This window comes from Panthera tigris, chromosome B4 (assembly GCF_018350195.1).
Source record: "Panthera tigris isolate Pti1 chromosome B4, P.tigris_Pti1_mat1.1, whole genome shotgun sequence".
Lineage (NCBI taxonomy): Eukaryota > Metazoa > Chordata > Mammalia > Carnivora > Felidae > Panthera > Panthera tigris.
In genome coordinates this window covers 72,336,096-72,352,401 of record NC_056666.1, presented here as the reverse complement: position 1 = coordinate 72,352,401, position 16,306 = coordinate 72,336,096, and the positions used below count along the sequence as shown (strand labels likewise).

General features: G+C 32.4%; 1 protein-coding gene across 6 annotated transcripts in view; it reads right to left on the bottom strand.

Annotated features, from left to right (window-relative positions):
• ARID2 (AT-rich interaction domain 2) overlaps nucleotides 1-16,306 on the bottom strand; it is a 178,707-nt gene that overhangs the window by 74,079 nt on the left and 88,322 nt on the right. For 5 of the 6 annotated variants that reach the window (XR_006219909.1, XR_006219908.1, XR_006219907.1 and 2 more), the window contains exons 4-6: nucleotides 14,689-14,822; nucleotides 9,727-9,945; nucleotides 6,189-6,256 (exon numbers count right to left, since the gene is read on the bottom strand). Coding sequence is in view for 1 of the 6 variants with exons in the window: in XM_042992142.1 (XP_042848076.1) it covers nucleotides 6,189-6,256; nucleotides 9,727-9,945; nucleotides 14,689-14,822 (421 nt within the window). In the remaining 5 variants the exon portion in view is untranslated. Of the gene's footprint in view, nucleotides 1-6,188; nucleotides 6,257-9,726; nucleotides 9,946-13,606; nucleotides 13,756-14,688; nucleotides 14,823-16,306 lie in introns of those variants that run through there. The other variant, XR_006219911.1, reaches the window with a different exon arrangement.

Here is a 16,306-nt window from a genome sequence, read left to right as displayed (position 1 = left end):
ATGACTAGAGGGGCTAAACATAACAGAAACTATCCATGAAGAACACAGGAGAAGAAGGTCTAAAAACAATGAACAGAACTTCAGTGGCCTGTGGGACAATAAATGGTCTAACATTTGTATGAATATAGTCTGAGAAAAATAAGGGAAAGAAAATATTTCAAGGCATAACTGCCAAAACTTTCCAGATTTCATGAAAAATTACAACCAAAAGAGCTAAATAAATCCCAAGCAAGAAAAGTGCAGAAAACTTCAACAAGGCACATCATAACCAAAATAAAAATTGATGATTAAGCAAACACCTTACAAGCAGTCAAAGAAAACACATCACACACAAGATAATAAGAATAAAACTGACTTCTTGTCAGTAACAAGCAAATCAGATGGCAATGAAACATTACCCTAAAACTACTCAGATAATACCCTTAAAACATGTAATTTTATATTCAGCAAAAACATCTTTCAAACATAAAGGCAAAATAAAATTTTTAGGAAAATAAAAGCTAAGAATCAAAACTCAACCACATCAATAACTTCATAAAGTATAAATAAATGGTCTGAACACATTCATGAAAAGTAATAAATTACAGAAAAACTATAGTGAGGGAAGAGGGGAAAGCAAAACCCAACTATAAGATGTCTATATGAAACACTGTATATAAAACCACAGATGACAAGCATAAAGACGGAAAAAGATATATCATGAAAACATTAATTATAAGAAAGCTGCTATAGATAAATTATACCAGGGAAGTTACTTCAGAAAATGGGATATTACCAGAGGTCAGAGGAATATTTCATGCTGATAAATAAAAGCTGAATCATCAAGAAAATGTAAAAATCCTGGGGCACCTGGGTGGCTCAGTTGGTTAGGTAACTGACTTCGGCTCAGGTCATGATCTCACAGCTCGTGAGTTTGAGCCCCGTGTTGGTCTCTGTGCTGACAGCTCAGAGCCTGGAGCCTACTTCAGATTCTGTGTCTTCCCCTCTCTCTACCCGTCCCCTGCTCATGCTCTGTGTTTCTCTGTCTCTCAATAATAAATAAATGTTAAAAAAATTAAAAAAAAAAGAAAATGTAAAAATCCTAAGTGTATATGCAACCAATAACAGAGGTTCAAAATACAAAAACTGACAGAACTGGGCTGCCTGGGTGGCTCAGTCCATGATCTCACAGTTTGTGAGTTTGAGCCCTGAATTGAGCTAGCTGCTGTCAGCATACAGCCTGCTTCAGATCCTGTCACCCTCTCTCTCGAAAATGAATAAACACTTAATAAAAACAAAAACAAAAACAAAAACTGACAGAACTAAAAGGAGACAGAAACATTCACACTGTCGATAATTTTAACACTCATCTCCCAGGAAATCCTGGAACAATTATGTATAAAAGCAATAATGATACAAAAATTTTGAACACTCAAATACCTTGGCTTGTTATTAATAAATATTGCATTCAACAATAGTAGAGCATACAATGTTTTCAAGTGTGTATGAAACATTCATGAAAACCATATGCTGAGCCATAAAACAAATCCTGGTAAGTTTAAAAGAACTTATATAGAATATGTTCTCTGACAACAATGGAATGAGATAAGAGTAATAACTTTAACAATAATACTAATATTAAAAGCTACTTTGAAAGAAAACACAGTCAGATATTAAACAGCACACTTCTACATAACCCATAAACAAGAAATCATGAAGGACATGAGAAAATATCTTGAACTAAATGATAATGAAAACTCAACATAAGCAAACGTGTGGGATACATCTCAAGCAGTTTATCAGAATTTATAGCTTTATATGCTGACATTAAACAAGAAGGAATGTTTAAAACCAATGGCCTAAGATTCTATTTTAAGAGGTCTGAAAAAGAACAAAGTAATGTATAACAAGAGCAATACATAGACATCAAAAGTGAGTATATGGAGATGGGAGTTTGTTCTAGTGTCCCTGCATTATCTAAAAAGTGGTAAAAGTACTAATTTACTAAATTAGTAATAATGAAAATTATAATCTTGGGGCTCAGTCAGTTAAGTGTCCAGCTCTTGATTTCAGCTCCGGTCACGATCTCATGGTTCATGGGTTCGGGCCCTGTGCTGGGCTTTCTGCTGGCAGTGTGGAGCCAGCTTGGGACTCTCATATTCTCTCTCTCCTCCCCCCTCGCTGCCCCTTCCCCACTCACATGCTCTCTCTCCCTCAAAATAAATAAATATACATTTAAAAAATAATAACTAAATAAAATAAAATTATAATCTCTAGTGTAATCACTAAGAGAACAGAAAAAGTATAAAATACCAAAGTAACAGTATGCAGAATACTGAAGAGTAAACAATACTCAGTCAAATCAATTGAAAAAAAAAGTAAGAAAGGAGGAAGGGAAACAAAACCAAACCAAATAGGCAGGACCTATAGAGACCAATTTAATACACTGCATATTTAAACACAATCATATCAAAATTATATTTAAAATAAATTGAATAAATGCACAAATTTAAAAACAAAGATTTTCACACTGGGGGGAAGAAAGCCCAAATGTATGTTTTTATATATAAAAAAAATCTAAAATACAAGGATAAATAAGGACAGTTCAAGGCAGATTAACATAAGGGAAGGAAAGCAAAAATAATGTAAAACACAGAGGTAGACAAACCATAAGAGACTCTTAAATACAGAGAACAAACTAAGGGTTGCTGGAGGAGTGCTGGGTGGGGTGATGGGCTAAATGGGCGAGGGGCATTTAGGAGGACACTTGTTGGGGTGAGCACTGTTATATGTAAATGAATTACTAAATTCTATTCCTGAAAATAAATAAATAAAATTAAAGTTACTATTTTTGCATTCTCCCCAAAAGAGAGGTTCAAGGCAAAATATGAGCCATACAAACCACAGCCAAGTGGAAGATGATTTTATAATGATTTAAGACCAAAAAAAGTAGACTTAAAGGTAAAAAAGGTACTTTATATGTTCAGTTGACCAGAAAGATATAGCATCTGTAAGTGTGCACTATGTAACAGTCTTGAAATATAAAAACACAGAATTATAGACCTATAAGGAAAGTCATATCAATAATCACATTAGGTGTTTTTAATATACCTCTCTCCATAAATTAAGAAATAAATGGACAAAAGAGTACTGATATGGAAACAGGAGTATCATGATTAACCATGTTGGCCTGACATACATAGAAATTCACATCCAACAACTTCCAAATATGTATTATTTTCAAATGTGAATAGTGTTTATGAAATCTCATTAATGTGAGGCTAACAAAATAGTGAAAATATTTCAAAAGTTTAAGATTATACAGAGTATATTGTTTCTGCATAGTGAAATTCAGTTAGATATTAATAAGAAAAAGAAAACCGGAAAAACTTCATGTTTTTGGATATAAAAAACTTCCCTTCAAGAGATGATATTTACAAATGACATATCTGATAAAGGATTAGTATCCAAAACATGTAAAGAACTTGTAAAACTCAACACCCAAAACCAAATAATCCATTTAAACATGGGCAAAAAACACTGTTCCAAAGAAAAATGAACAGACATTTTTCCAAAGTAGACACATAGATGGCCAAAAGACACATGAAAAGATGCTCAACATCACTCATCATTAGGAAAATACAAATCAAAACTATAATGACATCTCACCTCACACCTGTCAGAATGGCTAAAATCAACAACACAAACAACAGGTGTTGGCAAGGATGTAGAAAAAGGGAAATCCCCTTGCACTGTTGGTGGGAATACAAACTGGTGCAGTCACTCTGAAAAACAGTATGGCGGCTCCTCAAAAAGTTAAAATAGAACTCCTTATGGTCTAGCAAATTGCACTACTAGGTATATACCCAAAGAATACAAAAATACTAATTCAAAGGGATACATGCAGCCTGATATTTATAGCATTATCTAAAGTAGCCAAATTATGGAAATAGCATCCATCAACTCATGAATGGATACAGAACAGTGGTCTACCTACCTACCTACCTACACATACAATAGAATACTATTCAGCCATAAAAAAGAATGAATATTGCCCTTTACAACAACATGGATGGAGCTAGAGAATATAATGCTCAGTGAAGTCAGAGAAAGATAGTATCATGATTTCACTCATATGTGAATTTAAGAAAGAAAACAGGGAAAGGGATACAAAGAGAGAAAAACAAAGAGAGAGAGAGAGAGAGAGAGAGAGAGAGAGAGAGACAGAGGCAAACCAAGAAACAGACTCTTAATGATGGGGAACAAACTAATGGTTACCAGAGGGAAGCTGGGTGGGGTGGAGGGTGAAATAGATGATGGGGATTAAGAAGTGCACTTGTGATGAGCACCAGTTGTTATATGGAAGTATTGAATCTCTATACTGTATACCTGAAACCAACATTGCATTGTATGTTACCTAACTGGAATTTTAAATAAAAACTTAAAAAAATAAAAAGAAGGAAACTTCCCTTCAAAATAATCCATGTAGAGGACATCATAATGAAAATTATAAGATAATTTAAGGTGACCTTTAATGAAAACATGAAATATCAGAATTGGGAGAATAAAATTAAAGGTGTGCTTAGAAGGAATTTTATGGCTTTAAATGTATGCATTAAAATGTATGTATTAGAAAAAATAAAAACAAAAATCAATGATCTAAGCACCAGCACAAGATTACAAAATGTGCAATAATTAAACCCAAAGAATACAGTGTACAAAAAGAAATAAAAAGAGCAGAAATTAATGAAAACATGCAAGAGAGGTGATCATCTAATCCTCTTCAACATATTTGTGTCTTCTTGATTTCAAGGGAGTATACTGACAACCCCCCCCCACCACTCTCCATCGTTGACTGCATAAGTAAATACACAATTTGTGCATCTTACAACTTTAATCACTATTTTTCTGGAATTAAAGAAATTATCTGCCTAACTACAACCAAAAGGCTTGGCTTTTAATGGGGACGGGGGAGGGGGGAGGAAAGAATACAGGATTTCGGATAAGCTTGTGAAGTGGGGAATTAATATGCAACTTTGTATCATGGTAAGAAATTGGAAGGTCTAATACCCTCAAATACAGGGAGCAAAAGGGGTTGACGGTCTCTACTTGAGCTCTGAGTTAAAAACAGTTTCCTAAGTATTTCACCACTAGCCTGCTCCACAGCCTCCATAGGTTTGGTTTTATTACAACAGTCATCAGAAAATTTCCAATAAGGAAACTAACATAAAATCAATTTAGACAGCTTTTCTTTTCAGGTCACTGGCAAATGCAAATAAGAAGTGAAGAAATAAACTCTTCATCCAATCTATACAAAAATCCCACAGAAAAGTCTGCTAAAGTTTATAAACTAACATTGTAAAACAAAGGAATAATTCGCCATGAATCAGAGTGACTAGAATGAGTTGCAAGAGGCTTAAGTATTAGAACTGTCAGGTGTGTGTGTTTGTACACATACATTTAATTTTTGCTGTACATGTATATATTTAATTTGTACATAATTTGAATATTAATACAATATATTTTAAATATACATTATTTGAATTATTAAAAGCATAAAAGACCAAAAGGGCGAATTTGAAAAAATATAAAGAAAAGTTCTAGAAATTAAAACACAGACACTAGGGGCGCCTGAGTAGCTCGGTTGGTTAAGTGTCCAACTTTGGCTCAGGTCATGATCTCACAGTCTGTGAGTTCGAGCCCCACGTCAGGCTGTGTGGTAACAGCTCAGAGCCTGGAGCCTGCCTCAGATTCTGTGTCTCTTTTTCTCCTCTGCCCCCTCCCGACTCGCGTTCTGTCTCTCTCTCTCTAAACAAAATATTTAAAAAAAATTAAAAACACAGACACTGAAATAACATTTAACAAGTAAATCAAGTAAAATATTAGATACAGCTGAAGAGTGACTAAGTGAACTGAAAAACAACCCTAAGGAAATTAGCTAGAATACTGCTCAGAATCTAGGTATTCTCAGATTTATTGCTGTTGTTATAGATTTATCATGTTCAGAAATCAATGTATAATAAAAACAGAACTTTATTTATTTGCTATTCCAAAGCATTTTTTACTCAATCACAACTCTGCATGGGTATCTGTATGTATTATACTAAGGACTGAAGTATAAATAGTATGTATACAAAATGAGCAGCCATTGATCCTTGGCACTTGGCAACATGTACTTCAAAGGCTCAATATTTTAATTTATGTGTTACCTTAACAAAATCTCTATCAGTCTTCTCCTTCCATTCTTCACCAAATACAGTAGAAAAGGATCCTAAAGCTAAAAGAATAAATAGTATATTCAGTAAAATGGAATTATTCTTTCACTTACTTCCTTAGTATGTAGGTTTAGAAAAAAAGCAAAAGTACATTTACGTATCTTCTTCACTAAAAACTATTTCATAGTAAATGATAGAAAGTCATGATAATCTCTTCTGAAATACAGTTTTTTAAATTACAGAATTTAAAGAAAACTTATCTTTCTACAAACTAAAAATATACAACTCATTTTTATAGTATTTATACAGACAATGTAGAAAAAAAGAATACTGTAACAGTTACTCTGCATTAGGTTTAATTTGTAGATGAGAAAAAAAAAGTCAAACTAATGCTATTGCTATTAGGTTGCCAGAATTTTAAATTTAAAATTTGTATATTAATTTCAAAAGTGATTGTGTAATAAATATTTCAAATAGGCTAAGGCATTCTTTGGAAGTAATTCCCACAAATAAAATCTCCCCTAAGAAACATACTCAGTACTATAGTTTCTCTACATTTGATAAAGTTGTTTTAGAAGAAAAATCAAATCATGCATTTCAAAACCTTCTTAATAACACCCAACGCTTCAGCTCCCCACAACAAAGGTTTAGGCATATAAGAAGATGTTATATCATTTTATTTCTTCTTTATGTTGCTAGCTCATATTATCAGTTATGGGAACAGACAATAAAAGCAGTAGGATACAAATGTCTCAAATGTGGGACAATAATAAGCATTAAGCCTTTAAAAATTAGGGAAATGTTTTTGGGGCATCTGGATGGCTCAGCCAGTCGAGCGTCTGACTCTTGGTTTTGGCTCAGGTCATGATTTCATAGTTTCGTGAGTTTGAGGCCCATATTGGGCTCTAGGTTGGCAGCACAGAGCCTGTTTGGAATTCTCTCTCTCCCTCTTTCCCACTTGCGCTGTCTCTGTCTCCCTCAAAATAAACAAACTTAAAAAATTAAAAAAAAAAAAAGGGAAGTGCTTTTGTCAACCATGAGATTAATTCTTTAATGAAAGCTACTGCTTTTGGAACACAGAAAGAAAACTATATAGTGGCAATAGTTAACAGAAAAACTAGTTTTGTGAACATAATTCTTTAAAAAACAAAAGTAAGCATCCTTAATGGATATGTTGTGATCAGCATATACATTTTCTGTTGTAAAAAGATTTATTGAATCTTTGTATTCTTATTATGCCTTAGACCTAACATTTTCTTAATAGTGAGTTAAGCAAAAGTTTGTTAAGTATTTAGGTTAGAGTAAGAATTTTCACTTAAACATACTAAAAAGGATGAAGAATAAATTTTAACATAAGTTTATCAATTAATTTCAATATTGATAATAGGGTCATGAAGATATGACAGAATAGATGTGAAAGTTTTTAATAAGTAAATAAACTACAATGACCTAAGGAAGAATTTCATAAAATATCACACTGACATATAAAATAGCCACTTAATTAGAAAAATGAAGCCCACATACCACTAAAGAGAAATAAGGTTTTGTTTGTCCTGAAAAAACCTTATAAAGAAAAACTTCACTGGGAAAAGAATACTAGATGGAAATATAAGACGGGAAAATTACACTTTTTGTCAAATAGAATTTTTATTATATTCTTCAAACATACAAAAAATATAAACATTCTACATTTTCTAAAGGAAGTGTCATGTATATTTATCTCTTATTAAAATCCCATGCCCTAAAAATAAATCAAACTGCTCAAAAGCCTAACCAAATCAAATATATTCATAATCCTCAGAGATCTAATGTAAAATCACTGCTTTAAGTATAGTGTCTTCATAAAGTCCCCAAGTACTCTGAACTCTAAACTTTTGACTGTTGGTATGATAGTAATATTCCTTAAATATCATTTGCTAGATTATTAGTTTTTGATTGCTATACTGCATAAGATTAATAAAAGTGACTAAAAAATGCATGAAGATAAACTAGGTCTGAAGAATGTCAGACCTCAGTAAAGCAAAACTGGTAAGATAACTTTTATTGTATATACACATGTAATCCTATTCATTGATTAAATGGTCAAGATGTCACTAAAATTATTCTGGTTTGAGAATATTTTTTCTAAAAACTTCATTTTAAGGTTTCTAAATGTGAAAAATTTAAACTTTATTCCATTTAAATGCTGAAATGTCCTTAAAAGACCCAAACAAAATATTAGGAACCATAAAACATGAAAGTGAGACAGAAATCCACCAAATTTATATCTCCAAAGTTATAATTCAAACTGAGAAGTACTTTGTTCCTCCCTCATATAACCAACAAGACTTTCAGGCAGGGTAAAAAACTAATTTCACTTTTGTTTAAACATTTCAAAATTGCCTTCATACAACCTTAAGTACCTGACAAATTCTAAGGTATCCTACTACTTAGTCCCAAATAAAATTGTTTGAAAAGTATACTACTTGACCCAATCAAATTGCAGAAAAATGAACTTATTTGCAAACATGTTACTATTTAAGGATAAAAACAATAATAGTCACAAATCTATAAAATACTATAAGAAATTCTCTCTCAAACTGTGTCTACTGTGCTATACATAGTGCCGATATGATAAAATAATTTCAATATATCAATACCTTACCTTTTTTTTTTTTTTTTTTCTTTTCCCTCATGTATCTGAGTTGTTGGGAAAGACATTATGCAAAGTTTGGTCTTGAACAGCTGAGTCCCTTCCTGAGGGGATAAATTAAATCCCTCTCTCCATGTAACTATGTGCACCCAGAATTTCCTTTTGATTCATGCTATCTACCCTATTTGGGATTACCCCCATACCTTACCCATTAGTAGTATATACTGCTGGCAAAAGAGGTTACAATGGCGTTCAAATAGAAGGAGGGTTGAGAAGAAAAAATTTTACATCAATAACATTCAGCCAACATAGATATTTTAAAAAGAAAAACCATGAGTGGAAAAATTTCGAAACATATTTTCTAAATCCCTATTAAACTACAATTAGAGAAATGAGCAATTTAGTCTTAAGAGTAACCTAGATTTACAGAACATATATAATTTAACTTATGAAAATCTTTGATGAGCAAATCCTGTAAGTAAAAAGGATATGGAATATTTGGTAACTCTTATTTTATTTAGGCAGCAAATTTAAATACATTGACCTAAACTTTTAACTAAAAATTATAACACACACTAAAAAAAAAAATTTCTTGCAGGTCCCAGTCTTTTCTATCAGGATTCTGTATCAAACAATCTTCTAACATCAAGAAACCCATATTATTACTCTAAGAAAAACCCAGGATTTTTATTGCAAAAGTTCTAGTGAGGTAATTACTATTCAAATATTTAAAGTTAAAGAAACAAATATTCATTATCTTAAATAGCACATTTAATATAATAAAAGCAAATAAAGAATGCTATTATACTAATAAAAAGTACTTTTCTCCTTAAAAACCTTCTTAAAAATCCCTAAGACCTTTATAGACTGATCATACAATAGGTTCAGCTTAAAACTTACTGTCGTCAAACACCCCGGCATTAGCAAGTAATAAAGTGATGATTTTAGGGTCTTTTTCGAGTTGCATGACGTGCTTGCTTTCATTTGATAGAAGAGTGCATACATTAATAGCAAAGTCCACTTCATTTGGGAGTCCAGATAACAGTGAAAGCACCAATTTATTATAATCATTTGGCGAATTGAAGTCCATAGATAGCCCATAACTTTGACGCAGATAATCTAAGACAAAAACAAAAACACCTTAAGTATATCAAGGATTAGAAACCATTGTGGTTAATATCTTGCAAATACAAGACAGAGGCTTGTTTTCTTTTATGAAATTTAAATTGAGTAGAAGGTTAAAGAGTTCAACTTTCTAAACTTAAGTGAAAATTACATTCTTCGGGGCGCCTGGGTGGCGCAGTCGGTTAAGCGTCCGACTTCAGCCAGGTCACAATCTCACGGTCCGTGAGTTCGAGCCCCGCGTCAGGCTCTGGGCTGATGGCTCGGAGCCTGGAGCCTGTTTCCGATTCTGTGTCTCCCTCTCTCTCTGTCCCTCCCCGGTTCATGCTCTGTCTCTCTCTGTCCCACAAATAAATAAATAAATAAATAAATAAATAAATAAATAAATAAATAAATAAATAAAAAGAAAATTACATTCTTCAAAAAGTATTAAAATACAAAAAATGTACTATATCCTCTTGGATATCATTACCAAATTATTATTGTATCATTATTTAAATTTACCTACTCTGTACTTTTTACTCCTGCATTTCAAGAATCTATTTCTGATTCTTATACACTACTAAGCCAGGGACACTGATTCTTTTGAAATTTTGACAATATCATGATTTTAGACACATTGTCTACCTTCTTTACCTAATTATAGGAGAATTATTACTTTTTTGGTCAGATTTATCACAATAATTAACACAGTAAAATTCATGCTTTTTAGTTCTATGAGTTTTGACAAATGAAGTCTTTTAACCACAACCACAATGAAGATACAGAATATTGCCACCACCCACAAAAGTTTCTTTATGCTCTTTTGCAGTTAAGCCCCTCTTCTAACCACAGACAACCACTGATCTACTTTCTGTTCCTATACATTTTTATTTCAAAATTCCAAATAATTGGAATTATATAGTATGTAATCTTTTATGTCTGACTTCATTCATTTAGCAAAATGCTTTTGAGATTAATATCCATATGGAGGTATATATTAGTAGTCTGTTTTTAATGCTATAGTGTGGGCATAACACAATTTGTTTATTCATTCCCTAGTTGAATGACATTTGAACTGTTTTCAGTTTTTGGCACTTATGAATACAGTTGCTATAAACATTCACATATTTGTACAGAAATATTTTTTCACTTCTCTTGCATTGCTGGGCCATATATAAGTGTATGTTTAACTGGTAAGAAACTGTGAAGCTGCTTCCAAAGTGGCTTATAACATCTTGCATTTCCAGAAGCAATCCACAGTCCTGTTGCTCTGCATCCCTGTCAGCATTTTAATAGCGTCAGTTTTAAATAATCTGAATGTGAGTTATTTATCAAGTATTTGTTTTATATTTTTTCCCAAACAGTGGCCTATCTTTTCAGTTTCTTAACAGTGTCTTTGAAGAGTGTAAGTTCTTCATTTTGATGAAGTGTGATTTATAACTTTTTACCTTTATGGTTCATGATTTTGTATCCTAAGAAATCTTTGCCTAATCCAAGGTAACTAAGATTTTCTGTAGGACAATTAATTCAAAACATCTTCAAAACTTTGAAGGTAGGAAAGATGGACTTACAGTAACATATAATCATAATATATAAGAAAATGTCAGTTTAGGCCTTGGTAGCTATGTCCTCAGACATATGCTCCAAATACATTTTCACATAAAGATATTAACTAGTTAATGGGAAGAGGTAAGAAAACAAGAAATAGAAAACTTCCAGATGAGACATTTCAGAAACACATGAATTTTTTAAAGGATTTTTTTTCAACCTTGCTAAACGGAATGCAAATAGAAATCTATTGTCATAACATGCCACAGAAGAAAATCATATAGGTAAGAAATTTCTTTATTTCCCACTGTAGACAGCTGAGGCAACACCTCTTCAATTCTAAAATATTCTAGGAATTTCTCCAATAATATAATAGCAAAGAAGGGCCACAACAGAGTTATAGATTACTATGACATATTCTTTACAATATTTAAAATCGAATAATACATTGTTTATTTTCTACAATCCTGATAAATGAAATTTCTAATAACAAGATAAACATAAAATCTGGAGAAAAGGTAACAAAACTTCTGTGAATATAGGAACAGATTAAGCTATTCCTGTCATACACTGGAATTGATGATGAGATGCCAAGTTTTAGGAATAGTTTTTAGCTTCCATGAAACTTTCAGGCAAATCTCTTGAATAGAAAAGAATTGGGAACCCAACTCAACATCTGTCACAGTCTTGTTTATGTGCTTTCAATATGACCTCAGAATTGTTGGCGTTTGCTACTGGACAATGACAGATGCTGACACTCAATTCTGTTCATCCTTACCTGAGTGACTTTGTCAAACACATCTCCAAATAAAATAAAATAAATAAATATGATATTAACAAAAGTCCTTTAATTGTATCAGGCTTGGTAAAGATTTCTAACATAATGTAGGAGAAAATGTTTCTAAGATTTTAAGATCTTCTCTCCCTTCCCTTCCCCAAGGAAATAGAATTTGAACAGCTATAATTTTATAATTGATATAGGATTAGAAATTTATTTTCAACATTCTTGACTCAAAGTTTACACAAACAGATCACTGCTGACAAACTTATAACAAGTGTAAGTAAAACTGCACTCCATATCAAATGTCCTAGGGCTATGGCCAATTGAAATTTCTTAATTCAAAATATTGTTTAAGAATAGCTTTTTTAAATATCAACAATTTAAGTGTCTCTAGATAAATATATTGATCCAAATACATTTGTCCAAACCTACATAGAAAGTACGGCCGTATGATCAAAGAGGTAGACACAAATCTTCTATAGGTTCTAACTAAAATTTCCTAGAGATTCTTAATCTACCAGTAGGTAATTTTAATTTGGTCTTTACTTAAAACACACCGATACACACACAAATTGACAGCTATGAAGCTTACTCTATTTACCTTAATGACACTTGAAAAGAACCTTAAAAGAATTTGTTTGTATAATGATAACTGTGTTAATTTTCAGAACACTGTCATAATGTTGCTATGCCTACTCCTAAAAACAACACCTTCAAATTCATAAATGCTGCCCTGAAATACTATCTCTTTTCAGTTTGAATTAGGTATGTTGTAGTTTGATGTTCCCTAGCGATTCTTACTTCCTTTCCTTTCCTGAGTCCCCAGTCTTGATTTTGTCAAATATGCTACATGTTACATAACTACTCAGATTCTACTTTTAAAAGAGACAACACATATATGACAGCATATCAGAAAGAAGTTATTTTAACGAAGTTAAGCAATTCTGTCATTCCCTTAACTTGTATAGATCTATCAATGGCTTTCACTAGGCTTCTGAAATACCAGAAATATTTCACATCTTTTTTTCTTGGGGTCATTAGTTTAACTAGGAGAGGAAAAAAAAGAAAAAGAAACACCAGATCCAGAAAAAAATTCATTTTAAACAAGAACAAAAGTAGAAATGGGTCAACACGGGTAGCGGTAAAAGCAGACACCAAACTCTATTTAAGTTACAAGAATGGACAGTTCTGCTATTGCTGTAATATAGGAACCACGCAGTTATATACAGTTGAAATGGTCTTAAAGGTCATTAATATAATGTCTCATTCAATGTAGGAATACCCTTTATAGTATCCTTGAATAAAATAGTGGTCATTAGCCCTTTTTAGGAATAGAGAGTATATTACCTAACAAATCACCCCATTTTATCAGCTTAAAGTATTTTCAAGATTTTCTACATGGTGACTTAAAATATTCTCCTTTAAACTTGGCTCTTGAGGTAATTAACTACTTAATAAACATAAAGTGAGGTTTGGTTTGTACTCATCACCACCAAACCCTGCCCCCATTATACAAAAGCATCATAATGATGAAGCCTCTTCTAATAATGATCAGATTCTAGAAGATTCTGTGTCTTACTGAACAGGGAAGAAATACAGAGTGAAATTCAACATGAAAGAATATTAGAAAATAGATAATGGAAAATAAAATTAGTGATACTGACACAATGAGAGAGCTTAATGATTATCTACAAGAGACTGGGACTAGCACTAATGAAGAATAATAAATATCTAAAGAACTGTGTACTTTGTCAATAATATACCCTTGAAAAAAACATACCTCCTCTTTTTTTAGGCCAAATGTTGGTGACTGAAGAAAAGAGATGCTTCATCTCTTCAGAGTTCTTTTCCTAGTCATCACGGTCCCAACACCCAAACTCCAAATACTGGAACCCCCATCTACTCTGACTTAATAACCTCTTTCTTAGACTTTCAACCTGATTATTTCCAATTTGAGTCCTGCTCTTTTTAGCCGCAGATTCCTCTATAGCCATTTTAAGAATGACTTAAATGGAAAAAAAAAAAAAAATCTTATCCTTGGTACCATGGAAAAAATGACATAGTTAGAAATATTTCTGAGGAATTCTGAGACTGGAAATTACAGTAATTGTAGAAAATCTAGTAGACGCTATCTGAGTATTCTTGGCCTTCCTAATCTTAGGAAGTTCTCATTTTGGTGACTATTCAGATTAAACTGACCATTAGTCGAAAAGGAAAAAAAAAAAGGAAAAAACTTCACTTGAAAGTATGGGTATTTCTAATTCTGAAAATTCCTGCAACTAAAAATCTTATACAGCCTATTACAGAAAGGACCCTTATATCAATTAGATGTGGATCTCTGAAAGTTGCACATGCAAAGTAAAGGATTAATTCATTGGATGATGTCTATTTTCCTAATTCAAAACTGTACAATTTCCAATGATATTTACCTGATACACTGTGTTGCTGGTAATTGTAGGAAGATGGAATTGCACCAATAGGAAGCTGTGGCTTTGGATTGCCTGGTGGTACCTCATCATCATCCTCCCCAAAATGATGAACTTTCTCGTATTTTTCTAGGTAACTGAAATAGAAAAACACAGCAGAGTTTTACAAATAGGTTTACATCTTATTTTTTAACTCCTACCTACCACATGATCTGTTTTCCTTCCCTAGAGGCCCTAAATTAAAAAAAAAAAAAAAAAAAAAAGATACCACAAGCCTCTTAGATTAAACAGTCACATCAACTGTGATACTACAGACAAACTCAATGCAATGGTTCTAAAGTGCTTTTATATTTTCTCCCTGGTGCTCTAGTGGCTAGGATTAAAAAAAAAAAAAAAAGTGTTTTTATATTTTCAGAAAAGACCACTCCACTACTCAAATAAAAATACAAAAGTAGGTAATATCAAAGGACAAACACATGTACATGAATGGGAGAACATATCATTTACCAATTAAAAAAAAAAATTATCCACGGTCATTGAAAAGCCAAGAGAAAATAAGAAGATTCTCTAACCTTGGTCTCCCCTAACCTCACTCACCAGAGATAATCACTAACCAGGTTCACGTGGTTACTGGAGTATATTTTCTGTGCAAAATTTTATTTAACAGTATGTTTTAGAGATCTAAGTATGTCAATACATTAGTACCACTTCAGTTTTTTCTTAACAGCTGTATAATATTTGATCCTCTTCATATATCATAACCTAATTATTTCTCTAGTGATACATTTAGCTACTTTCAGTTTGTTTTCTGCTATTACAAATCATGCAGCAGGAATAAGCTTAATCTGTTTGAATTTTTTTTGTGCAAATTTGTTTGAATATTTTCCTCTAGATAGGCATTGGAAATGGTATGCCCATTCTAAATAAATTCCCATCTAAAAGTGATGGCCTAATATATTTTAACTAATTTATAAGATAGTTCCTGTATCCCCTGCTGTGTTATCATTACTGGGTATGATTAATCCTCTTGATGTTAATTAGAATTAAATTTCCAAAATTCTCAATCTATCATCACCTACCAGTTTATAATAAGATTCCCAGGTAAGCTTTTAAAATGGGGAAACAATTGGTCAAACCCCTGCCAAATACAATGCTGCAGCTAACAAACTTGCTACTGTACTTCACAAATAAGGTGAACTGATTAATACAGTAACTTAAATTTACTACAGAAAAGTTCTAGATGTGTCTATTTTATGGATCACCCCTTCTACCATTCCTGATCCAAGCAGATACTAAGTTCATTAGTAGACATTTTCAAAGTCCTGTAGCTACCTACCCTTTGCTTTTTAGTTACAGACAGCTGAGATGAGGAAGGGGATTATTCATGAAGATATAGGCTGATCTCCGAAGTATTATTTTGAGTACCAAAACTTAACTTTCAAGGTGGGATAAATGGAAACTATAATTTTACAAATATGAAACACGGAAAATCATTACCATTCCTTATTTTCCCCTTTCAGTCTTATAAGGCACAGTAATTCACATCTTTGAGCCTGAAAAGGAATTAAAATGTCCCTTCCCTTTCCTTCTAAGTTCCCCATATAAGCTCAATTTGAACAAG